We start from the raw sequence: 24,722 nt of genomic DNA, 5'->3' as shown, positions 1-24,722 counted from the left end.
AATGCAGCCTCGTGCACTAGAACGGCCCATGCCACCCTCAGCTCCGCCCGTTGTAGACGTGGCGCATATTTGAACTACCTTATCAGGTTAGTCGATGCAACGCCTACAAACTCCATATATTTTTATGACAGCCACGGTTCGTTGATGTACAGAAATTCCATCATATTATTATCTCAGAGCGGCGCCATTGATATGAACTTTGAGACAATTAGAATTTGGCTGAGCTGAAAGCTTTCCTTTGAGGGTGATAAGTGTTGATCGTGGAAGTAGATGTCTCACCTCCCCAAGGGGCCTTCTGTCACATCAACGCTCTACTGGTGCTTCAATGGCAATACCCCTTTCTTGCCAATCACCTTTCCATTGCCTTCCCTCTTGCATGACACCTCAGGACTTTTGTTGGAATCGCGAGTTCCGATTTGCTGCCTGGTCGCATGAGCAGGGCAGCTATTGCTAGGCCCGACATGGAAAAGTCAAGAAGCTCGGCGATAGGAATTAACGGCTTGAAGCTTGATCGGAGAGAAGGATGGCGTGTCCTATTGCTGGGATAGTGACGAAGGTCCAAGTTCCCATGACCTAATCGTTGCGAACAACTCTAGCTTAAGCAGTACCCAGTCTCTACTCGTGGATGGCTCATTCTTCTCTCAGTACAGGCTCTGTACCGTCTAGCATTTTCTGATGAAAGATACGAGTATTTTTCATAGTAGGAGTTAAAATTCTTGCTCGCCTCCGCGCTGTCGTCAACTCCTATGTCAAAATGTAGACAAGTTTTGAGGTGCTCCAAGGCCAGCACTGCCAGCATATTATATGAGTTCGCACTACCCAAGCCCGGGTATCAGCGTCACTACTGACATCGTGTAGAAATCCAGTAAATAAATGATGGATCGCAGTCGCAGATTCGTCTTTGACGACCTCGAGCAATCTGTCGCAAGCAGCTCGGCCAAGGTCATTGCCCTACCGGAGATTAAGCTTTAGCATACCAGAAAGCCACAATGCAAGTTATATCAGGCGCAACGGTTTGCTTGCATGTGTCGCACAAATAAGTATCTTGGTTTGCTGTTCCATCGTTACGCTGGTATGGCGGGCAACTCAGCTAGTGTGTCATAGCAAACCCCACGGAGGGCTCTGAAGACGCGACCCAGACTGGTAAGTTAATATTAATATTTAATAAGAATTAATTTATATTTAACTTATGTTGTAACAAGTATCTTGATTAACATAATATGTATGTAATTTTAGTTACAACACAGCCTGAAGTAATTCACGGCTAAATTCCAAAACCTCATGCATAAGCCATGCCACCAAGGAGTGGCTTAAGGCGGAGTGGTAACACTTGGGCATAATCGCGTTTAGTGCACTGCAATGTTGACCTATAGATTTGCTGGAAATCTCTATTTGTAATCCTGAAAACTGCCCTGTAGTAGCTCAAACACGTAGTGAAATGTTATTGGTAGCCTCGTTCTGTACTTGTTCAGTTGTACTTGAAACCCGCTTCACAAATCTCTCGTGTGAATTTTCCTTCCTTCTCTTATGTTTCTAATCTCTAGTAGTCATGGCAGAGCTGGCACTGGCTATTATTCCCCTGGGTGTAACAGTTACATCTGGTCTCGTAAAGTATCTTAAAACCTTTAATGATCACGATGACGATCGCGCTCGACTTGTGCGTCAGGCTGAACGCTTCGAAACCACGTTTCAATCCCTTCGAGCTGCTTTAGATCGTCCCCAGCTCAACCCAGAGCTTTCTATCTCAGCATCAGAGGCTTCTGCTTGTCTCAGAGAATGCCAAAAGGCATTGGAAGAACTGGACAACCTTCAACAGAAAACCTTCGCCACCATTACCAGCACCGTAGCGACGACTCCCCATGCGCGTACAAAATGCAAGATCAAGGATGGATATAAGAAGCTCTTATATCCGCTACGAAAGTCCGACATCGAAGCTCTAGAAGGAGCTTTGGAAAAGCTTTCGACAACGCTCAGTCTAGCTCTAGGAATACTTCATCTGTAAGGCGCCCCAATCTATATCAATTACTCCAGCTGATGAGCTTCAGAGATGAAGAATCTTTAACAAGGAAGATTTTGAATGAACAAATGGTCGAGATTCAGAAAAACACAATCGTCAACTCCAATACATCGACCGCTATCAAAGAGCTACACCAACCTATCTCGCGGATCGATTTGGCCGCCCCCGTTCTCCAGACTTCCGTTGATGCTATTGTTCCCCATTTCGACCAGAGGTTTGACCAGATATCTTACCAGATTTCTTACCAACATGTCCAAATGCAAGCTCAAATCAAGTCACTTCTCGATATGGCCGGACCTGCAAGATATCAGGATCACCTCGGAACAAACCAGCAGCCTTCATACAATCACTCTGGAGAACAAGGCAACTATATTGCGGCCCGTGAGACTGAACAGGAACTGCGTACGCTTTACAAAAGAGCTGATTCGGTGTCGACGTGTTCTTGCCACTTACAACGCGTGCGTCAGAGCAAAAGGTTTGCTCTGGGGCCGGTGCATTTCGCAGAAGAGATGTTACCCAATCTCTCTCACGAGAAAGACTGTGTCTTCTTCATCCCGTCATCAGGCTACGAAAAGACACGAACCGTTCGTTTTACTGGTTTGGCTTCTTTGTTGAAAAAAGGGGTTGAAGTATCATTCTCTATTCGCGCTCGCGCCGGGCGGTTCAGTATCAGCCCTTCTTTTACCTACTTTCCAGTGGTTGATAGGAATGTCGCGCCAGCATTTTTAGTTATGGGCCTTCTTCTTGACGCAATCAAGCTCAAGAATATTAATGAGACAAGATCGAGAGTAATTCTGAACGCGACGCAGCGAAAGCTCCATGAGTTGTTTTGCTCGGGAAGGGCAAGTCCTAACGACGTAACCCAAGATAGTTCTACCCTCCTTCACTTGCTAGGTTTCACAGTAAGATCATATGAAATCAAAGCATAATAGACTATTTAACTAACTTCTTTAGGCATATCACTGGTTAACAACTTTGCAAGGAGCAAATTCCCCATTCGTGCGTTTGACGTGTGAAGCTCTGGTCAATTTTCTTGTTGCCGCAGGTACATCTGTCACAGTTCGCGACAGATATGGAGTGTACGTGCCCCAAAAATACACTGATACCTTCAACTCAATAATTTTAAGTTTAGCATTGCACACAGTAATCGATGGGACCTTTGTTCCCGCCTCCATCTATGGCCAGCTGAATGCTGAGAACGACGTAGAAGAAAGGAGCACTCTATACTTTTCACCTCAGTTTCATAGGCGTGCGCTTCTCGATTATTACGATCATAACCAGAGTGTGGCAAGTAGTAAGTTCCACTATCTTATTGAACCCTGTGTTGCTACCCTTCCTATGATCTCGAAGGCTTACGGCATGTACCAGTTCAATATGATCCTTTAAGCTTAGCAGTCATTCGGAACAATCTACAAGAAGTGGAGCGACTCCTCTCCCTACATGCTCATATGCTCAAAGAGGTAAGCTTCTACGGAGAGACACCGTTACACATAGCCATCTACAGGCTGGATATCTTGAAAACACTGGTCAAGAAAGCGAATCCCGAAATTTGGATTCAACGCAGCAATTATGGCGCGACTGTTCTTAGCCTTGCAATACAAGTCAGTCATGAGATTTGTGATAGGGGAAACGCTTTGGATGAGTCATGTTGTCCTTGTACATTACCGCTTCGGATCATTTTAGCCGCCGGATGTCCCATTATACCTCACCGCGATTTCCGTCAAGATGGTCACCGACATATTCCAGTATGGTCCTTCTCTGAAGCTTCTCTCCACTGCAAAACACTTCTGGCAAAAGAGCTGCGAAGTCGCCGTCGGCAGCTGCGAGACTTGGTCCGAAACAAGCTTTCAATCACAGAGTTCAGCAAATTTACACCTCTGGAGGAAGTACCCGACATTGACGCCATCGCGATGGACAGGCTACTTCGCCAAAAAGGGATCCTCAGTCTAGGACCCCTCTCAACTTTCGTGGATGAAGACCTACCTCAACAGCCTTATCGAGATGTTCGTTACTATTCTAAATCAATATTCTTCGACCTGAGGAAGCCAGAAGATGCAGATATCTTCATTGACTCCGGCTTCAAGATGATCTGTGCTGATCAAGATCATGACTCTTCATTACACAAAGCCCCTTTTAACAGACCCTATCCATGGATGGGTTCCATTTCCCTCAACTACGCAATATGGCTATTTGATCATCAAGCCCCTCTATGGAAATGGAGCTATAGGTTCACTAGTCCGATGCCTTCTATTTTCGTTCTTGCGGATATTCTCAGTATGCAAGACTACGAATGTCCTTGCCAAGACAACACAAAAGACAGGGTAGAGATTTATCTTTCCGAATCGGTTTTGGTCGACAATTGCTCTTGCCTGTGTTCACCTGACGGCTGTACCCCCTTCACTTCGAGAATGAAGTGGCTGGCACACCCCTATAAGCAGGCTGAAGACCTCGCTCCTCAAGATTATGCCACGCGTTTCAGCTCTTATGTGGAAATATATGGCAAAAGCTTGAACTTGAGCCATCACGTCATAATGGTACGGCAAGCAACATTTGCTGCGCTGGATCTAAAGCATACGTGTTTGGAGAGGCCAGGATATCGTTGGCCCAGTGAACTCTATTGGATGTACTTCACGGACCCAGTGTCAGAACTGGACCCGGATGAGAAGGAGTTCGAGATTCTCAATGTAGATGCGGAGGCAATGAATCAGCTGGAGGATATGGTCGTCATGTTTCAGGACTTTGTGCTAACTGGGCGCCAAACGACTATTTTAAGAAATAGTGATAGTTTTGATACCGATTATTTAGCATTTAATGGGCCGAGTACCCTTGGTATAGACAACCTTTACTACCAGCGAGCTTTGGAATTCTGGGAGCATATATGGGCAAATAGGATGCAGATTGCCCTGGATACTGTGGCCAAAGGATGGGAGAATAACCTTGATGGACTGAATGATCTTGTGCATATTTCAACTTGCGAGGAGGTAGTACAAGAAACAAGAGACAGCCTTGATGAAGGTGATGATGAGATTTTGAATAGGATTATACAACGGATTCAGGATATCTGAAGAGTTTAATATCTAGAAATAGTATTTATGAGTTAACTACATTAAATTATAATTAATATATTACTATATCTAGTATATATTCTTCTTATTGAAATCTAATTATAGAATATTTAACCTTTATATTTATGCGTGTAGGCTTCTAATAATAACTAAAGAACTCTGACTTGTGAGAGATTAGAGCCGCAGGGAGGGCTCTGGTACTTATAATACATGCTATGAGATGAGCCATGAGTCTCGGGAAAATAAGGTTAAAAATAACAAGTCTCTAGACTACGCCGGTTGTTCAAGGAGTACCTTCGAGGTCAATGTCGCTTGATAGAATGGCATGTCTTTGGTAGGCTCGTGCTGTCCACTGTTTCATACACCCTGGCTCATGTCTATCACTCGTTTATTTTAGCCATAGAGAGTTAGTTTAGGACTCTTAAGGTTTCCAGCCTGGGCTGACTGGGATTTATTAATTCCGCGCTACTAACATATAGCCCCCAGGCGTAGTATAGTGTAATTGTCCCAATTTTATCACATCATGTCATTCTAACGGCACGAGATTTCCCATACAAATTTAGTCGTTGTCAGGCTCTCAGCTCACAGAGGCCACTACTTGACGCTCTGCGCGAACTTCGACCACCGAAGTATTTCCTCAGTCCAACACCACCATGTCACCCCAAAATACCGACCCTCTGGCTGGACTTGATTCGATCGACTGGTCTCGTCTCAACCACGCCTACGGTCCAGCTGATGATGTACCACTTATTCTAAGGGAGCTTCAGTCAAGAGATCCTGAAGTCTACAAGACAGCGCTTGATGCGTGTTGGTCTAACATCTATCACCAAGGCACCCGCTATAGTGCTTCAGTTGCAGCGATTCCCTTTCTCTATGCTTTACTTGATAGCCCAGCAACCGAGGACCGCGAAACCCTACTATACCTCATCGTCAGTCTGGCAATTGGTCATCCAAACTGGGTGTTTCCTAACGGGATTGAGATCCAAGAATGGGAAAGGCGCCTTGCGGTTATGGATCCTGAAGACCGTGGTCATGCAATGCAAGAGCTCAAAGCCTACGAGGCCGTCGAGCGGGGACTGTGTTCAATTCTACGTTGCTTAAACGAGGATTCAGCGAGCATGCGAGCCAATGCGGGTCATGCTTTGGCATTCTTCCCGCGTCAATCGGGTCCATCGAGAGTAGCTCTCCACGACCTACTGAGTCGAGAGACAAATGATAATGTTCGCGGGACAATTGTACTGGCGCTCGCCATCTTATTCGTTAGGGCGGATGATGTGTTAGAGAAAAGGAATGTTATTAAGAAGATACAGGAGTACTACACGGCTTCCTCGATCCGAGAAGCACCTGACGATATCTTCACAGAGTCTTGCGCTGTTGCGCTCTTGATGCTAGATTCAGAGGAAGATGGGTTGGCTGAAACTTTGCAGCGTGTACGAGTGGATGAAGCGTACATGTCCAAGTTGGAATCAACCATTGATCCTAATTCTTGGTTTCCTTTCGCCATATTGGATCTACGGGATTTGGCCAAGTCAGTATTGGAGAACCATCGAAAGGAAGCAGCCAGTTCTTGAGCCTAGACTAAGTGCAAGGTAGTTGTATGATGGTAACTCCAAACGCTCAAAATAGTCACCCTTTCCGCTAGGGATTTAAGACTTGTTAAGGCTCTTTTAGCCTCCAACCCCCTGACATGATGTTTGTAAATAGAAATGTCAAATTTTAATAGTAAGGATTATTATAGAATCTATATGTGAGTATATTTGCTACTTACTCTTCAAGGCAACGTGTCTTTTACTTGTACTTATTGACCTGCTCCTCAGTCCACTCCCAGTACTTTTTCCCAAGGTCAGCATCAAGAAGATCTTTGCGGCATGGCTCGACCTTTCCAAAAGGAGAAACTATTCAACGGATACAGTTAGCTATCAGACTTTTTAAATCGCCGCCTACAATGACGTTGCAGGCATCTTGGAATGACAAAGACTTACCCCAACAACCATTTTCCTTCTCTGTTATGGTAGGAGAATGGCTTGCAAACAGTTGTGTATATGCGCCGTTCTTGGGTGCATGGGCGATGAGTTTCTACGCAGCTATCATCAGTCTATAGTTTCGATATCTGTAAGGCGTTAACTTACGAAGATAGCAAGCTGCATTCTCGGCATGTTCTGCTGTAGGTTGGTCACAAAGTTGCCAGGGTTGAGGGCCTAAATACAATAGTCAGTTTCCAGCATCTTTCAAAAGAAAGGATATTAAATGACGAACAATGCTGATGATGCCTTCTCCGGCAGTCCTTCTAGCATACTCAACAGCGTGCAAGACGTTTCCGGCCTTACTTCTTGAATACTTCGGCCAGATCCCTTCTTCATTATGATAGTCCATGTTCGTGAAGTCGATAGCGGGAGTCGGAGCGCCATCGGCAGCACTGGAGGATACCCAAATGATACGAACAGAGTTCTTGTGGGCAATCTGGGCCGTAGCAGCAAGAATAGGATGGAGGAAGTGGGTGAACAAGAACGGCGCTAGGTTGTTCACACCAATCTGCAACTCGTAGCCTTGTACCGTCTTTGACCCCTGCGGAGGCACCATAACACCAGCGTTATTATAGAGTACGTCGAGGCGGTTTTCCTGTGCGAGGAACTCTTGAACCGAAGCCTTTATGGTGGTGAGATCGTCGAGGACCAGCGGTAAGAAGATCATGCTGCCGGTTGAGTTTGGATGAGCTGCCTTGATAGCTCTCATAACTTCGTCGGTCTTGGATCGAGAGCGAGCGGCCATATAGATCTTTCCATTTTTCTGGTATAGAATTGAAGCAAGCTCCTTACCCAATCCGCCAGAAGCTCCAGTGATGAGAAAGACCTAATGGATGTCGGTATTAGACAAGCTACAGTTGTATGTGGAGTAGATTAGCTCACCTTGCCTGCTTGGTCAGGAAGGTTCTTCTCTGTCAGGGTCGGCTTGTTGGGAATGATACTGCTTCGGCGGACACTCATGATGGATAGCTTTGCAATTTGGAGTGGCCAGAGGAAATAGTCTGTCAAAGGATCAGAGGGGTATTAATTGACCGTGATGTCGAGATCAGAAAGTATGAAAATCTTGGTGGATGGTGTTCTGGGACTACTGGCGCTGCCTTGAGCTTTATATAGCCAGTTTGTTGTCAATGACTGACAACGAAATGATCATATGTCCGAGGCATCATCACAATCATGATTGAACTAACAGTTCAAGATGCGGCCGCACTGGGGCGAGTCACGTCTGACGCTGAGCGCCACTTGAGGTGATGCGGCTTCTGCGGCCGCACTCCGCACTCCGCTCCAGCACGTCTCTGGGAGGGCGACTGGAGCAATGCTACGGCAAGAAAACGGTTCACTCTCTTCTCTTTTTTATAACAGACTTATCTGTCGGGAATAATGTTTCCTCATTCATCAGAACGCAACTAAACTACTCTATTGTAACGTCGTCCTAGCTTCTACCCTTGCTGTGACGTCGTGAACCGCCAACATCTCGCGGTACGTGCTACCAAGCCGCCACCTTGAATTCATGGTATCCAGAAACATATCCAAATCAGCAGCAGCCGTGCGGTAAATTTCATTCCCGCCTTCACCAAGAAGCCAGTGAAATGTCGCTGCACTTGCGTAGATAGAATCCAGCATGAAAGGGCTTACTTTGGACAGCGAGGATATTCCGTCAGTTCTGAATGCGGGTAGCAGTTCCATACCCAGAGTGTGTAGCTGTTCGCTAGCCTGTTCGATGATATGCATGGATTGCCTCTGAAGCTCGATCTCATTCTGTGTCTTGTCACCCGGACTATCAACATATCCAGGCTCTGCACTGATCTTTTCTGGGCAAGTGAAACGGTCGAGAGCGACAAAGAGCGCTGAGCGGGCAATGCATCGCGGTGCGAGAAGTATGGCACTTTTCTCGGGACTAAGAGTCGTAGTCTCATTATCCACGATTGCCCCGAAATCCGACAATTCGCCTGCGAGAGACATGATTTGTTCAATACGAGAACTTGTCATGGCTGAATTATCCCGCGCGTAGCTTATTGCGCGTCCGAGATATATCGAGGCTTGACATAGTCTTGCGAATGGAGACTGCTGGAGCTGATATGATATTGAGGTTGAGTGACTGACAGCCAAGTTTACTTCGCCGCGGTCCTAGATGCGTGTCAGTTGATATAGTGTGAACAGTGTTGAGGTTCTATTAACTTACCCATACGTCGTCATCGACAGGCAGTTTACACTGTGGATGGATATCTGGAAGTAAGCAACGCTTTCTGCTTCCCAGTGACATGAGCTTATCGAGGATATAGATACTCCACCATACTCTCCTTCTCTCTTCAGCCTCTGTCCATGTTGTCTAAAGATATGTCAGCGTATTGCGTCCCTTCTCTTTGTCAATGGGGTCAAGCGACACTGAGCTGATCTTTAAACAACTGGCAAAATATTGAGGAGACATACCACTTGACCCAATGGAGAATAGTCACCGGGAGTGATGCCCAAGATATCAGAGTAGCGCGCGCACGACCCAACCGTCATCCAAGCCGCCGGATAGATTGCATGGGAATATTCATACAAGGCTACGAGGATCATAGCCTGAAGACAAAGTAGTGAGATGACGCCGTTGCTCTCCAGACTAGCGAGGGAGCTTTTAGCTGTATCATACAATGCTGAGTCGGTTATGTCGACAGCAGGAGTCGTAACAAGCTTCATCCCAAGGAACAGCATCGCTAGATCAGGGCCTGCATTCTGCACCGGGAGGCCCATATCCATCCTCTTTTTAGATATCATAGGAAACCAGGTGTGCACAGTCGCAAAGTAGTTTTGCGATACATCTAGAACGACGTTGCCCTGGCTGAGAAGCGCGAGGACGGGCTAGCAAGGATTAGAGCAGAACAACAGATATAACAGGGCAGGGATAAAGCGACGATGGAGTTTACTGGAGGCAGCATACCGCAGGAATGACGCCGCTGGGGACAGGCAGTCTGGCATGAGACCATATATAGCAGTCAACATCGAGAAACATAGATGCCGGAAAGTGTGTCACTGAGGTTGGGCCTGGATATTCGACGGTGGAGTAAGCAGGCGTGAAACCGATAGATTGGGACGACGAGTTGACGCTATTCGACCCGATGCTGTGCGTATCGATGGAGTCGCAGAATGTCGCGCCTGACGTTGAGCCTTGTTCCAAAACTGAACCCGACGATGGGCCTGAAATTGGGCTCAAGATGTGCTGCTCAGCAGCCCTCGGAGAATTGGCCAGACGATTCTCAAGCTCAGTGAGACGCGCCTGCATCATGTTCCAATCGCTAGCACTTGGCTGGAAATCAGCGGCAATGCCATACTCGCACAAACGTTGAGTCCGCTTGCATAAGCTACACTCAGGGAGAGCCTTATCGCAGCGCCGCTTCTGCTTTTTGCAGGCTTTGCAAGCTTGCTCGCTGCGGTTTGCCATTTCTCGATTTTCGTTGTGTATTATTCATTCAATCAATTGGTGGAGACGCAGATGTCAGCCGCACGTTAAAGATATGCGAGTCGACGTACATACTGCCTAACTCCGTGCTTTTACCGCTGTCGGACTTGAAAGGCGGAGATGAGTGCGGAAAATGCGGCCGCATCAGTGTGGCTAACTGATCCCGTCAGTCCGGAGACATCCGTCCATAGCTGCTACCAAATAACCAACCGTGCCTCCCGTACGGATCAATGTCAATCAATATGCAAGAGTCTCTTATAAAAGAACTGATCTGAGCCCCTTGACAAGTGTAACGATGTTGCGCTATTCTGCGACCATGCTGACTCATGAGCATCGTCCACTTGGAACGGATTCACCGTCGACATCTCATGGCCGGAATGAATTAAGAGACGCCACAACTTAATCGCTCTATAAATAAATGGAGGCTTTGCAAGTTAACTTGCTACGTAGTATTGCATTCTTGCTTTACAGAGTGGCGCCCGGAAAGCCACAAAGTCAGCTTCGTTGTCTGGAATGCCAGCGAGGGCAAATGAAGTCGCTACCCTACAGCAAGCAAATATCCCTTCAACCGCACTTTTCCCTGATTTCTATGCTATCTTCTCCTACAAAAGATCCTTCTACGTCTGTAACACAATGCTTTACCATTTTAGATAATAATTAAACACATGGTAAGAGGCTTATGAGTCTCGAGATATTTGGATGCAGTGTTAATCGTGTAACGCCGCTGATTGCCGCATTTGGGAGAGGATGTCACGCAGCGGAAATTTACGCTCTTAAGCTAGAAGTTAGAGTTATCATGCATACCAATATCACGGGCGGAAGCTCAATCATTACTTCCAGCAGAATTTTCACAAATAATTCTCGTCATTCTGGGCAATGCCTTGACCGAATGGAAGATCAAAGCCTCAATCTCGATCTGTTGTTGATCGTCAATTGAGAATACAATCATTAGACGATGATCTTCCATGATTCTCAGTCTCCAGCAGCGATCGCAATTACATCATCACAAAGCTCCAGTGCCGAAGCAACGCACGTGTGTCGAGCTTTGGCCTCGCATCGCTAAGATTACCTCAACAATAAACACGAATATGACCTTCACCGACTCTGCTTTACGAGGTCTCCTAAGACAACTTCGCATTGAGTTGAAATGCAAGGGCAAGGGACAAACAATAGTTCCTGCTGATCCGCTCGTATTGCCAGAAGCTCGTAACTGCTTCTGGCACCAAACGCGCAGGGGTACAGAATCTAAGAATAAATCACGCCCTGATTCGCTGAAAAGGCGTCCCGCTAAACTTGTACCGGTTAAAGCTCAGCCGTAGCTCTCGGGGTTCCCCAGGTCTCGAAGGCGCTGGCCGGACAAAAAGACGGGAAATCGGCAGATGGGGTCAGTGAGAGAAATGTCTGGTCTATTCTGTCATACCATGGAAATGGGTTCTAGAATGTGAGGCTGGGTCTAAGCCTGGATCAAACGTTACCACCAACTGATCAACTGTAGTATCGGCTAGAGCGACATCAGAGCTCAACACTATGGAGCCGATGAGCCGAGAGATATGAAGTCATGAGTCTATTAATACCTTTGCAAGATCTATAAAGACTCACTGATCAACCTGCGATTATTAGCATTCTCATCATCAATCATATCATCTTCTCTACAAGCACTCTTCACTCACAACCACCAACTCTTCACACAAACAACCCTTCTCACCTACATCTCTTCCACTTTCAACCATCAAAATGAAGTTCACCGCCGCTCTCATCGCTCTCGTCTCCGCCACCGGCGCCGTCGCAGCCCCTGCCCCCGCCGACTCCGTCTCCATGATGGCCGCCTCTCCCCAGTGGACAATCCAGTCTCTCTCCCGCTCATGCGACAAGGCTGATACCACCTGCACTTGGAACTTCAAGATCAACACCGGCAGCGGTGCCGCCACCGCCTGCAAGTACGTCGTCAAGGGCAAGCCTGCCTCCAAGGCCAACGGCGGCCCTGCCAAGTGCGGCACCTTCACCATCACCTCTGGCTGGAGCGGCCAGTTCGGCGCCGACAAGGGCTTCACCACCCTCTCAGTCGTCAGCAGCAAGAAGCAGATCATCTACCCTAGCTACACTGATAAGCAGCTCGCTGGGGGCAAGGTTGTCAAGCCTGACCAGAGCTACTCCCCCGCTGCTCTCCCTTAAGCGGTTATGAGATTACGATTTAGATGGAGGATATGATTTGGAGGACGAGCGATAGTAATGTTAATAATTAGAGGGTGGATTAGAAGAATATATATCAGTATAGACTAAATAATCTGTTACACACCATTTCATGAACCTGCCCATCTTGGTGATCTCAATTGGTCTTCAGCTTACAACTGCATGTCGCGAGCTGCGGCTCAAGGTTTACAGGCAATTGCATCTTTGCCGAATCATACAAATCCCCGATAAGCCTTCGGCAATACCCGCCGATCGCCAAGCAATCGCATCAGATGCGGGGTCGCATCAAAAAGGGCGCAAGGCGGGAGAAACGTGGACACCAAGATCTTATCAGATCAATCTAACTCGCACCATCACCAGATCGCCCTAACTGGAGCGCTCAACTTTCTCTGCCACAATGGTCTTTTACCCACCATCATGGGTACCAAAACTGCCGATAGGTACCTACAAAAATGCATTGTTCCGGCCAGGTCGCTAATCTCGTCCAGACCCTCCGGATTCCATCATTGTTGCCGAGTTCATGAGCTCGGAAGAGTATGGCCAGTATCCCATTGCGAAAGCGCGACATCCATACACGTGTGGATTGACTGGAAAGACGCGTACAGCTGAAGAGGTTATCCGCAGAGAGGACCTCCTTGCGCGGGGCATCGGCAAAGCCCTTCAACTTGACTCACAATCCGGGTCGGAATGGGATCGTGTCTGCGTCATATTCTCTCTCAACACCGCAAGTAGACTGATTCACAAATGGCTGAATCATTTGGGCTGATCTTGAGATAGATTGACTATATCCCCCTCACGCATTCCATCCATCGTCTAAATGGCATCGCCAGTCTGAGCAGCGCAGCCCTGTCGGCATCTGAGTTGGAGCACCAGCTCCGCGCCTCACGCGCAAAAGCAATTTTTACTTGTGCGCCCCTTCTGGATACTGCGCTCAAAGCTACAGAGGTAGTGGGTATATCGCGACAAAATGTGTTTCTGCTTCCAGTGCCCGGCGACACGAGTAGGCACGGTTACAAGACAATCGACGACCTCATTCAAGACGGAGAGAAACTACCTGCGTTGCCGTCGCTGCGGTGGACGAAGGGACAAGGCGCTCGACAAACAGCCTACCTCCTGTATTCGAGCGGAACATCCGGCTTGCCAGTAAGTCATCAGTCAGCGCGTTTTATCTTTCGCTAACTGTTAGGAAGAAACCCGTCATGCTCTCGCACTACAACATCATATCAGGCATCATTCAGACATGCACATTTGACTCGGTCTCCCGAAAAGCCGACGGCATTGATACACAAGTGATGCTGGGAGTGTTGCCATTCAGTCATGTCTTTGGGCTGATGCTTATCACTCACTTGGGGACCTACCGCGGCGACGAGATTATTGTTATGCCTCGCTTCGAATTCGAGCCCTTTCTAGCTGCGGTCAGTCGCTTCAAGATACAGCAGCTCCCAATTGTCCCCCCCATTGTGATTCAGATGCTAGATAGGAGGGAGCTATGTAGCAAGTATGATTTGAGCAGTGTCAGGTTTGTGTATACCGGTGCTGCACCGCTTGGAAAAGAAACTGTGGATGATCTGTTGAGTGTCTATCCGAAGTGGCGTCTTGGACAAGGTTACGGTAGGCCGATGAGTACCACGGTATTTTGTCTGTCATTAACTGGTACTAGGTATGACCGAGACTGCTACCGTCTTCATACAAAGCAGCGAGCATGATACACAAGTCGGCACAACGGGATCATTGCTTCCTGCAAGCAAGGCCAGGATCGTTGACCCTGATGGACGAGAGATCACTGAATACGAGAAGCCAGGTGAACTGCTGATCCAAAGCCCAACTGTTTCTCTTGGTTATTTCAACAACCCAAAGGCTACTGCTGAGACCTTCTTCGAAGATGGTAACGGCCGCTGGATTCGAACGGGTGATGAGGTGCTAGTTCGCATGGCTGAGAGTGGGAACGAACATTTTGTCGTTGTTGATCGAGTCAAGGAGCTCATCAAAGTCAAGGTTAGCAACAAGTATCATCTCCAACTTTTCTCGCCTCACTGATGACCATATGAATAGGGCCATCAAGTCGCGCCTGCAGAGCTCGAGTCACACCTTCTCACCCATTCCGCTGTGAGCGACTGCGCAGTCATTCAGATTCCCGATGCAAGGGCTGGAGAGGTTCCAAAAGCATTCGTAGTCAAAGCAAACCATGCATATCAGTCTGATGAGGAGCTGGCGCGGGATATGCAGCGCTATGTTGAGGAGCACAAAGCTAGGTATAAGTGGCTGAAGGGCGGAGTCGAGTTCATCGATGCGATACCGAAAAGTCCGACTGGGAAGATCTTGAGACGCAAGCTGAGGGATAGGGAGAAGGAGGCTAGAAAATCGAGAGGAGCAAAGTTGTGAGTTCGCTGGCATGCTCTGAGGGAACTTTCAGGCATGGATAGACGATTCTTACTTCTGATCATTAACAAACAGAAATTCATTACTTCATATCGTTAAAACATCAAGACAAATACATAAACTGAGAACAGTCCATCCCAGTGACAAGAAGCCGCATGCAATTACAGCGCGCTCTCAATCTACAGCTCCTCGGTTCCCTCAGTCTCCTCATCTCCTCGAGTCTCCTCGGCTTCCTTCTTAGCACCTTCTTTAGAAGACCTCTGAGCGTGCAACTCAACCGTGATATGATCTCCAATCTGGACCTTACCGCCATACCCAAAGGTATACCTGACACCATCACCCGCCTGCTTCTTCTTATCCCAGTTGCTAAAGTCAACAAGATCATCTACTCCCGTTAGTTCAAACCTCTTCACGCGTCAAAGTCACTTACCCTCACAAGCATCCTTGCCAGGCTCAACCCTACTCCCCGCAAACAAAGGCGCCAACCACGTAACAACACCCGGCGCAAAGAAGGCACTCCCATCAATCTCAGCGATGAACTTGCGCTCCATCTGCTTACCCTCCTTGACAAGCTCCTCATGATACTTACGTACCGCCCAAGGAAGATTCTTATAATCAGTCCGCATAACTCTGAATCCATCGGGATGCATGAAGCGATCAAAATCCCCAGGGTACGGAAGATCACGACCGTCGTCTGTCTTCCAGTGATTATCGAGGAAGTTCATCGCCCATGCGATTTCCTTAGGTGCGCGCGAGGGATCTTGAACGGTGTAGATCTCAGCTTCGAACTGAGAGCTGACGCGACAATCTGTCTTCCAGAGAGACTTTTCGTGCGCAGCATCTGCGATGCGGATTTGATCCATTAATTCATGGGCTTTGGCCGTATTGCCGTTGACTTGGGCTTCAGCTGCTTGGCGCATTATGTCGAGTCTGGCGGTGTTGCCTATCTGAATGTCGATGAGCTGCGCCGTCGCCTGCGAGGCGAGCACAGAGAGGATCGCGTTGGTTGGCTTCATTGTTGTTGGCGGTGAGATTGTGATGTGAAACGGTGACAGGCTGACAAGGCTGGGTGGGAATATTTATCGCAACAGAGCTCGGTCATTTCCTGTTGGAGAAATTACCGGTTAAACGTCTGAGCCAATAACTTGCTGTAGGATTAGCTACTGTTGGCTCGGAGCGGGTTATTGATTTTACTCTGATAAGGCTGACACGGCGCTTAGCTTGACTTGACGTGGCACAGCTCACGATAAGCGTAAGATCAATGCACGCAGTCTATGGTAGCACTAATATTAGGCAGTAGTGCCCATGCACGGGGGTCTGAGTCATGGAATAATCTGGTACTTTAATCACCAAAGGCAGAAAACTCGAACAGTTCAGCCATCGTCCCGCACAACCTCATCTCAAATCTCAACATGTCGGATCAATCACCATGCGCGATTCTTCCGGAGTCTATCGACATTCCCCGCATCACGTCTACGAAACAAGAGTCAACACTCAATTACTACGGCCCTGTTGACGCTTCACTTCATACCGAGGCGTCAAAATTCCTCGCTCGCAATACCGACGCAGTAGAGCAGGAATTGGAACCCAGCATAAAGGCGTTCCTAAAGTCTACTCAAAACGACTGTTCTGGCCTTACAGAAGAGAAAACAGCATGCTGGCTTACCATACGCATCACAAAACCTTGTACCGCATTCAAAATCCCGAGGTGGCATCAAGATGGCCCTATGTTTGAGTACGACCAAGGACGCGAAGATGTTGTGAGAAGCAAGTATGCGCTCACGTTACTCGGGCCATCTACGCTCATGCTGCAGCCGGATGAACATGTCTTCACCAGGCAGCATGAAGTGGAAGCGCGGTATTACTGGTGGCGAAACAAAACCGATGGCCCTGAGCCCTCCGAAGACGAGATGTACGAAGCAGATGATCTATTGCGGGAGTCGCTTGGCAATGTATTCAAAGACACTCCTAGAGTTCAGGTTGGACATGGTCAAGTCGTTCGGTTTAGCTGGGGAAGGGATGATAGCCCTGTGCATTCAGAGCCCGATCTTGTTTCCGATAGGGTTTTCATGACTGTGTTGTATGGAAGTGAATCGGAGTTACGAACCATGAGTAAGTGGAGAGAGGCTGCGTACGGAGTGTTCTCTGTAGAGTAGCTGCCTGTCTTCTTCAAGGTTCTTCAATCTTGGTTTATCGTTGCGGGACGGTCGAGAGATATAAGTAGGAAGTAGATGGGTTTCTTATTTCCTAAGACCTGGTCTTGATGGACTATCATTTTTCTTGTTTTATGTTACGTTTGGAATTCAGACGCACGTTCTCAAGAGGCCATACGTGCTTATTGAAGAACTAGAAATCCCTTCTATCTAGGGGCGTAAGCATGACCAAAATGCCAAAGTTATATATAAGGCGGGGCTGCTGCCTAAGAATATTCTCATTTCGTCGTCCCACAAAACTGATTGACTTGAGACGGAGAAACGCCTTGCTCTACTAAACTCACTCAAGCGTCAAGGTCGGCAATATGAGTTTCCATTCGCTGCCCGTTGAACTGGCCGAACATCTCGCGCTTTACTACACGCCTCAAGACCTCTCGCGTCTGTCTCGCGTTAACCACGCGTTTCACGCTATTTTCAACTCGGCCCTCTACAAGCGCAACGCCGCTGTCACAGGCCTGCCATCGTGTTATCCATGGACCAACAAACACGATCCACAGTATTGTAAGCAATGTCCCGTCGATAAGGCCTCAAGGTCATGTCTTCATTGGGCCGTCGATCACGACTCACTCTCTACAATCAAGCTGGCCGTTGCTTATGGGTCCGATATCAACAAGATCAACGACGTTGCCGACTACATCCCTTATGAGGAAGACCCTCACTCTATTCCTATTTGCGGGAGAATCATTCGGGTGCAGCTCGCAACTCCACTGCATCTTGCCATCTTTCAGAAGCGCTTCGAGATTGTCCGATGGCTTCTTGACAATGGCGCTAGTACGGATGTATGGCCAGATACGCTCTGCAATTGTCGAAAGAATGCAAGAGTGGTCAATAGGTATGATTGGCTACCACTACACTATGCTATATGCCACAGCACCCATGAAATCTTTCAGCTGCTGCTAGAGCGAGACGTCATTTACTCTGCGATTTCCGATGAGGGAAACATCTCTGGGCTTCATTGCGCTATCGCAGAAGGGTCTCTTTCTGCAATTGATGCATTCATGCAGCATAAAAGTTTCAGTCCTACTGATCGAGACGCTACGCGTCAGACACCGCTCCATTGGGTTAAACATTGCAAAGACCAGGAAGTAGCCTGTGCGATAGTTGAGAAGTTAGCCCAATGGGGTGTTCCTCTGGATGCGGAAGCTGAATCTCAGTGGGGAGATTGGTATGGCGGCACAGCCCTAAATATGCTTATCGGAAGGAGAAAGTTTGAACCTGCTGTTAAACTACTACAGCTTGGAGCAGATCCGAAGATCCAACAAGTCGAAGATGGGTGCCTGCGGCTGTTGGACAACTGCATTGAAGGTCGTGATAGAGAAGACATGTCCAACTGTTCGCCGGATCGTGCGGAGAGAAGGAGAGAGGCCGGGTTGGAGTTACTGAATCTCCTGATCCAAAAGGGAATCGATCCTGGCAGACCCCGTGAACTCGGCAGATCCCACGATCTAGAGAACCTAGACCTCGACGAGCCAAGACCGCTGTTATCAGCACTCATAATGTCCGACGCGCGATGCATACAAGTTCTTCTCGACGCCGGAGCAATGGCTCGTGAAGCTATTTATGAGAATCACCATGATAATCTTCTCCGAGACTTTATCGAGATGATGGTGGATGCCATGGAAGAGGGCATATCTCTTCGAGAGATGAGAGACGAAGTTGAGTCGCGCAAAGAGTCTGTGTGTCTGCTTCTCGATGGAGGGGCTCGAATAGACTCGAGAGACGGTCAATACTCGGCGTTGAGCAAGGCGTGTGAGATTGAGCAGGGGTTCGGGATAGTTAGCTTTCTGGCTGAGAATGCAACTCGCAGGAATGTGGAAGTGGAATATGTTGTTGCTTTGAGGGACACGTATAGGAGGGATGAACCTGTATGGGAGAAATTGGATCGGTTCTATCATAAGTTGATGGCTGAGAAGAATGATCGAGAAGGAATGCAGGACATCAAGGACTCTGCATGAAAGAATGCATTACTATAGGTACATGCGGATTATTACATTCTCATCTAGGTGCGCAACGATCTGACGGGACTAGGCAAATGATTGCATGTGATAATCTGTGAATGAGAGTATCAGAAGCCCAAGTATATCCAGCTAAACTTCAGAATGAGAAACGCAATAAATACACCACCCAAATACAAGAAAATAGTCGGCGCCGCCCTTTTAACCTCCTGAACTTGCTTCTTCCAAATCGTTCTCGCAAGTGCAGACCCTTCATTGACACGTGGAAACGGTACATCTGGAACATCTCTTCTGAGAAACTCGCACAGGGGCTCCCACCCAGAATCAAGCTTGTATAGTAACAGATTCTTAGGGGGAACGAGTTCTTTGACGGTATCGTTGTGTCTGTCGTATATTACACGTAGATTGGAAATGGCTTCGTCAACGTTCTGCGAGCGAGTCCATCCTAGCAGCATCTTCTGGAGATTCTCAACATATGAAGTCTGCCCTTTACCTCGTGTAAGAGGCTCGACCCAGTCGCGGATGAAGTTCTGCACTGGACCAAAGTTCGACTTCAATAGCTGCGTGACTGATGGTTCCCAGCGGTCGAATGGCCTTTCGCAAAGGATAACCTTGGCGTCAGGATAGTTCCGAATAAGAGACTCAGAAAAAGGGCCTGCAATATCGGTGATGGCTTCGCATGGTCCGAAGAGCTGATCCCAGTCTTCTGCCACCATGCCCTTTCCGTTATAGGATTGGAGGGTTGGGAAGAGTCGGTTTGAGGCTTCGCCGAAGAACATCCAGTGCTCAAGGTTGTCTAGCGTGTGCATGCAGTGATAGACATCTTTATAACCTAGCTCTGAGAGGGCGAGACACATAGAGTAGGAGCCTGTTCGGGGGAGACCAACGCTGAGGACCTTGAGCGGCCGGTTTGGTGGCTGGGGCGCTGAGGATAGGCGGATTTGCTTTTCAGACATTGTGAAGGACTATTTTACTAGAAGTTTGTTCCACATTGACTAGCTTTACTGGACGATGACCTAGACATTATATAGCAATGGGGTCTATTTGCCCCTAAGAGAGCACTATCTCCAAGCCATACCCATTGATTAATCTGACATATGTCTGGGGTAACACCGAAGACAGTATAATCCAACCTCTTTCCAATTACCATGGAGGATACAGGCGCAGCGCTTGGCAGCTGCTCTATGCTGACACCGAAAGCTGTCGGACGTTGTAGTCGCCATCCACTAACTGCTCCCGCTAATAGGAGATAGCAGACAAGAGCTGCAAGATTACCTTCTGAAGTTGCCAATCTGATGGGACTGGCAACATAAGCCATGTAGAGTTTTGGGGGCTATACGCCCGATCGAACTCGGGTTCTTGGCTCGCCACCGTTATGACTACATCTTATGTCATGTGAGTCTTGGCTCTATACACGGCATGCCTGGAAGACAAGCTGTATTCTATTGTGAGCTTTCTCCTTGGATCTTGGCCCCCAATTACTGGCGGAATATCCTACCGCTGGTGGCTAATCCTCCGCTAGGTATCGGATTATGGCTAGGCGTAAGCTTGAGAGCAGCAAAGCAGCGGTAAAGGAAGAGAAATCTACGTCGTGAGAGGGTTCAGTCGCGCTTTTGGCTGTTTTCGCTTGATACATAAATGACTTCTACGCCGGTGAAGAAAGACGGCACATCTCCGACCTAAATAGTATATCAATTCCATTGAGCCTCACATCTCAAGTAACAACAGAGCCTTCCATCAAAGCCCTAAAACATCCCGAGTAAAATGGACGGCTTCATAAAGCTGGAAATAGGAAGCAAAAAATATATTTACAGCTCTTACTCGGATGAAAACTCCCGACATCCCAATAACAAGCATATTTTTTTGCAGCAGTCGTTTAATCCTCAGCCGCAAAACCCCTGGAATTAGACCCTCCCACTATTCTGATTCAACCCTAGCAGGTCAGCTAGCGCCAGGGGTCCTACAAGTTTATCGATTTTTGGGCTCAATAGCGCTGAAAGCTATTGAGCCCCGAACGTTCCAAGGGTCCACCAATAACGCCTAAAAACACCAAAATCCACTTAGAAATGCCACGATGAGAGAAAGCGTTATGGCTTATTCCATTTCGTCTATTTACCTCCGCGGATTTTATGGGGCGACTGCAGTAGTTGTCTGCTAGTTACCGGCTGAATGAAACGCCTCATGAGGCTATTGGGAAATATCCGAGCGGTCTTTGCCGTAGCTAAATGAGTATGCGCCTCGTGATATTGGCGATGGCTTTATAATACCGATTTCCCTCTCATCCCCGCCACAGTCTTGTCGTTTTACCTGTCTTTCTCTTGCGTTCACCCAGTCACTCATTCAATATGCGTTCCATCCTGGCATTGGCGGCCCTCGCCGCCGTTGACTTCGTCGCCGGAAGCGCCTGCAAGCCCAAGTCCAGCAACACGATCCCCACGCTCGTTTCATCCTCTACCGACGCTACCAGCTCGTCGACCGCTACAAGTGTCGTTACCCTCCCTAAAGTCCGGAACCTGGCCACCAACGGAAACATGGCCGAGGTCGATCCCAACAACCCTCTCTCTGTTCCTGGTTGGGAAGTCGATGGCGATGCTCGTATTGTGGGGGGTGCTGGACGTGAAGAGCCTGGAAGTACTGAACGAGGTTGCGCTGCGATGAGTGCCTCCAATAATGGCGATGGAAAGCGTGCTTTGGGTATTTCTGTTAGTATCTCGCAGAGCATGTCCAACCTTGATCTCTCGACGCCTTACACCATTCGCTTTTACTACCTCGTCGTTACATCACCTGCAGCCATCAACCTGTGCCAGCTGACGGGCTTTCTCGGTGGTTCCGTGTTCTACCAGAACTGGGTTTTCAGCACTGGTACAGCCGTGTCCTGGAACGAGGTTCTCCAGGCTGTTACCCCGGCACAGGTCAACACTCCTCTCCGCATTGCGATGAACTGTCTTATTGGTGGTGGAGCGACTGTGCTTGTCGACTCTGTCTTCATCTCCAACGCTGTCACGCCACAGAACATCAACGACTTTGCTGTCAACTTTGGTAATACCGGTACTGGTGCCAACCCTCCTCTTGATCCTCCTGTGGTCGGTCCTCAGACGACCACCAGCTCTTCTCAGCAGGAGACTATTTCTGTATCCCAGAAGCAAGAGACTACGTCTGTCCCTCAAAAACAAGAGACTACTTCTGCTGCCCAAGAGCAAGGAACTACATCTGCCTCTCAGAAGCAGGACACCACATCTGTATCCCAGAAGCAAGAGACGTCATCGGCATCTCAAGAGCCAGAGACTACGTCTGCCGCCCCAGTGCAGCCCACCGAGACAGGAACCACTGGTCAACAGAACCAGGCAACTTCAACCCAGCCTGCTTCACAACAGACCTCAACTGGTAACTCCGATGTCGAGACTACTAGCAAGCCAGTCTCTGAAGTCCAGTCCTCAACTGTACCAGTTGTAGGCACAACCAGCACAGCACCTGAGCAACCGTTCTGCTCCAAGGCTCTCAATGGTGGCTGCTGGTGGAAACGCCCCGACAATGGTAACGACATGGTCAACTGCGCCAGCCGAGGTTCTTGGCCTGGATCCACTGGACAAGGCCGTCTTGTCCCTCGTCCCGACAACTACCCTCTTCCCTTGAGTCAACTTTGGTGCTTGGGCTGGTGCTCTCTCTCCCCTGGCTGCAAGTCTGTTGCATTCATCCCCGAGGACCGCTCATGCCGTTTCTCGGAGCATCAAGTTCAGGACGCTGACTTCGTTCCTGGTCCTGATCCTAATCTCGACACTGAGGGCGTGTTTTACTGGCATGATCTTTCTTGCTTCAACTGTCCTTGTAACGATGAGCCTTCTCCTACCACTGTTGCATCAACCACACAGTCAGCCGAACCTACCGATCTTGTCAAACTGCCCGCTGCGTCAACTTGCCCCAAATCCCTCGAAAATGGATGTCAATGGAACGAGAGGTCTCAGGGCGGCAGTCTCACCTCTTGTCAGTATCGCGGTCGATGGCCCGGAAGTGATGGCGCTGGCTTTGCTGTTGAGCAACCCCGTGACTATCCTACGGCCTGGAGTCAGATGTGGTGTGTTGCCTGGTGTTCCCTCTACCCCGGTTGCAAGTCTGCAGCTTGGATGCCAAGTGACAGATCGTGCCGCTTCTCCACTCATCAAGTCTCAGATGCTGACTTCGTCATGGCTGCTGATCCCAACTCAGATTCCGTTGAAGATGGCATTTACTACTGGCACGACCTTGACTGCATGACTTGCCCATGTCATGATGATCCTACGAGCGAGACCATCTCTTCGCTTCCTGCAGAGTCTACCACTCTCACCCGCGCTGTCACACCTAAGCCAAATACCCCAACAACTGTCACGGCCACTACCAAGGCTGTCACAGGAACCCCAACACCTGGCCCCGTGGAGCAACCCTGCGATTGGTCATTCGGCCAGGGTATCTGCCAGCGGCCTTTCGAGAAGGAGCAAGGACCCTGTGGTGGAAAGCTCATGATTGTTAATCCATCACAGTACACAAAGTTGCCACTGAACTGGAAGCCCGAAATCACAGAGCCTGTCCAATGTGCGATCATGTGTCATACCAACCCTGATTGTTACGCGTGGGGTTTTGAGTGGAGCAGCAACATGAATTGTGTTCTTTCCCTTGGACAGACGGAAGTTGACCAATTGGAGGTTGTATCTTCAGGAGCTCAGTATCGCTGGTACTCCCATACCTGCTGGGAGTGCAGAGACTGTGTTACTCAGTGGAACTGGTCTTGGGATTCTTTGCCTGCTGGAAACTGAGAAGCGTAGATTATAGACACATAGGCAAATGGCGCTGATTTAACTTCTAATGTTAATATATTCATTTATTCAGTGTAGTGTTGTAGTGCAAATCTGAAACATTACGTGAATATGCCAGGAGAACTAGTAATGAGAGTTTGTCCACGCGGATTCGTGATTCACTACCTTGCAATCTCTTACGCCCTTGCTTCAAACTGATTGACTTGTGCGTATGATGCTTTTACCACGTCATGCGTGGCGACTTCTATGAGAAGAAGCGCCTCGACAGGGGTGTCATACACTCGATGTTTTTGAACCATCGCTTTACCGTTCCATGTACCCATCGTACATTCAATTTCCAACCAATGGTGCTTATACCTTTCAGCCTTACCTATCTTGGGGACTCTAGTACTGTAAAATTCGTCCACTGACTCATTGTAGGTAGCTTATAAGGCTGAGGGGTGAAAAGAAGATTCAGACTCCGTACAGCGGCAAAGAACATATTTTAACATACAACAGGGAATCAACCTTTACCCCTCTCTGATGCTTAACATTTGGCTTTGAATAGAAAGCTAGGTATTATCACGGCCGAGAACCTCCTCTTTGATGCAGTATGAAGAACATGGCTGGTAAGTCACTAGCTAAGTTCTTTGTGGTGATCACAAGTTCTCAGC

General features: G+C 48.3%; 11 protein-coding genes across 12 annotated transcripts; 7 read left to right on the top strand and 4 right to left on the bottom strand.

The window, feature by feature from the left end:
- Positions 1-1,549: 1,549 nt before the first annotated feature.
- FOXG_16573 (uncharacterized protein) lies at positions 1,550-5,082 on the top strand (the record flags this gene model as incomplete). Its single annotated transcript, XM_018396604.1, has 5 exons — positions 1,550-1,998; positions 2,046-2,919; positions 2,972-3,096; positions 3,145-3,311; positions 3,386-5,082. The coding sequence occupies 5 exons, from the start codon at positions 1,550-1,552 to the stop codon at positions 5,080-5,082; spliced, it is 3,312 nt and encodes a 1,103-aa protein (XP_018257194.1).
- A 618-nt stretch (positions 5,083-5,700) lies between these two features.
- On the top strand, positions 5,701-6,653 carry FOXG_16572 (uncharacterized protein; the record flags this gene model as incomplete). Its single annotated transcript, XM_018396603.1, has 1 exon — positions 5,701-6,653. The coding sequence occupies exon 1, from the start codon at positions 5,736-5,738 to the stop codon at positions 6,651-6,653; it is 918 nt and encodes a 305-aa protein (XP_018257193.1). The 5' UTR covers positions 5,701-5,735.
- Positions 6,654-6,842: 189 nt separating this feature from the next.
- FOXG_16571 (uncharacterized protein) lies at positions 6,843-8,188 on the bottom strand. Its single transcript, XM_018396602.1, has 5 exons — positions 7,989-8,188; positions 7,339-7,932; positions 7,212-7,280; positions 7,065-7,158; positions 6,843-6,977 (listed from the first exon to the last, which is right to left on the bottom strand). The coding sequence occupies exons 1-5, from the start codon at positions 8,064-8,066 to the stop codon at positions 6,871-6,873; spliced, it is 942 nt and encodes a 313-aa protein (XP_018257192.1). The 5' UTR covers positions 8,067-8,188; the 3' UTR covers positions 6,843-6,870.
- Positions 8,189-8,453: 265 nt separating this feature from the next.
- On the bottom strand, positions 8,454-10,815 carry FOXG_16570 (uncharacterized protein). Its single transcript, XM_018396601.1, has 4 exons — positions 10,027-10,815; positions 9,534-9,947; positions 9,286-9,432; positions 8,454-9,230 (listed from the first exon to the last, which is right to left on the bottom strand). The coding sequence occupies exons 1-4, from the start codon at positions 10,525-10,527 to the stop codon at positions 8,520-8,522; spliced, it is 1,773 nt and encodes a 590-aa protein (XP_018257191.1). The 5' UTR covers positions 10,528-10,815; the 3' UTR covers positions 8,454-8,519.
- Positions 10,816-12,034: 1,219 nt separating this feature from the next.
- Positions 12,035-12,850, top strand: FOXG_16569 (uncharacterized protein). The gene has a single exon (XM_018396600.1). The coding sequence runs from the start codon at positions 12,280-12,282 to the stop codon at positions 12,715-12,717; it is 438 nt and encodes a 145-aa protein (XP_018257190.1). The 5' UTR covers positions 12,035-12,279; the 3' UTR covers positions 12,718-12,850.
- Positions 12,851-13,056: 206 nt separating this feature from the next.
- On the top strand, positions 13,057-16,222 carry FOXG_16568 (uncharacterized protein). Of its 2 annotated transcripts, XM_018396598.1 has the most exons (6): positions 13,057-13,175; positions 13,224-13,459; positions 13,513-13,878; positions 13,926-14,346; positions 14,396-14,730; positions 14,788-16,222. In XM_018396598.1, the coding sequence occupies exons 1-6, from the start codon at positions 13,133-13,135 to the stop codon at positions 15,115-15,117; spliced, it is 1,731 nt and encodes a 576-aa protein (XP_018257188.1). In that variant the 5' UTR covers positions 13,057-13,132; the 3' UTR covers positions 15,118-16,222. The 2 variants fall into 2 exon arrangements, with proteins under 2 accessions (XP_018257188.1, XP_018257189.1); XM_018396599.1 differs by having other exon boundaries at positions 14,396-15,291.
- Positions 14,442-16,228, bottom strand: FOXG_16567 (uncharacterized protein). Its single transcript, XM_018396597.1, has 2 exons — positions 15,545-16,228; positions 14,442-15,499 (listed from the first exon to the last, which is right to left on the bottom strand). The coding sequence occupies exons 1-2, from the start codon at positions 16,128-16,130 to the stop codon at positions 15,294-15,296; spliced, it is 792 nt and encodes a 263-aa protein (XP_018257187.1). The 5' UTR covers positions 16,131-16,228; the 3' UTR covers positions 14,442-15,293.
- Positions 16,229-16,359: 131 nt separating this feature from the next.
- FOXG_16566 (uncharacterized protein) lies at positions 16,360-17,377 on the top strand. Its single transcript, XM_018396596.1, has one exon. It carries the CDS (start codon positions 16,527-16,529, stop codon positions 17,268-17,270), a length of 744 nt encoding a protein of 247 aa, XP_018257186.1. The 5' UTR covers positions 16,360-16,526; the 3' UTR covers positions 17,271-17,377.
- Positions 17,378-17,632: 255 nt separating this feature from the next.
- On the top strand, positions 17,633-19,282 carry FOXG_16565 (uncharacterized protein; the record flags this gene model as incomplete). Its single annotated transcript, XM_018396595.1, has 1 exon — positions 17,633-19,282. The coding sequence occupies one exon, from the start codon at positions 17,633-17,635 to the stop codon at positions 19,280-19,282; it is 1,650 nt and encodes a 549-aa protein (XP_018257185.1).
- A 110-nt stretch (positions 19,283-19,392) lies between these two features.
- On the bottom strand, positions 19,393-20,238 carry FOXG_16564 (uncharacterized protein; the record flags this gene model as incomplete). The annotated part of the gene is made up of 1 exon (XM_018396594.1): positions 19,393-20,238. One exon carries the CDS (start codon positions 20,236-20,238, stop codon positions 19,393-19,395), a length of 846 nt encoding a protein of 281 aa, XP_018257184.1.
- A 1,351-nt stretch (positions 20,239-21,589) lies between these two features.
- Positions 21,590-24,069, top strand: FOXG_16563 (uncharacterized protein; the record flags this gene model as incomplete). Its single annotated transcript, XM_018396593.1, has 1 exon — positions 21,590-24,069. The coding sequence occupies exon 1, from the start codon at positions 21,628-21,630 to the stop codon at positions 24,067-24,069; it is 2,442 nt and encodes an 813-aa protein (XP_018257183.1). The 5' UTR covers positions 21,590-21,627.
- Positions 24,070-24,722: the final 653 nt, after the last annotated feature.

The sequence above is a fragment of the Fusarium oxysporum genome, chromosome 11, assembly GCF_000149955.1.
Source record: "Fusarium oxysporum f. sp. lycopersici 4287 chromosome 11, whole genome shotgun sequence".
NCBI classification, from domain to species: domain Eukaryota; kingdom Fungi; phylum Ascomycota; class Sordariomycetes; order Hypocreales; family Nectriaceae; genus Fusarium; species Fusarium oxysporum.
The sequence above is the reverse complement of the archived record's forward strand: the minus strand, read 5'-3'. Positions and strand labels throughout refer to the sequence as shown.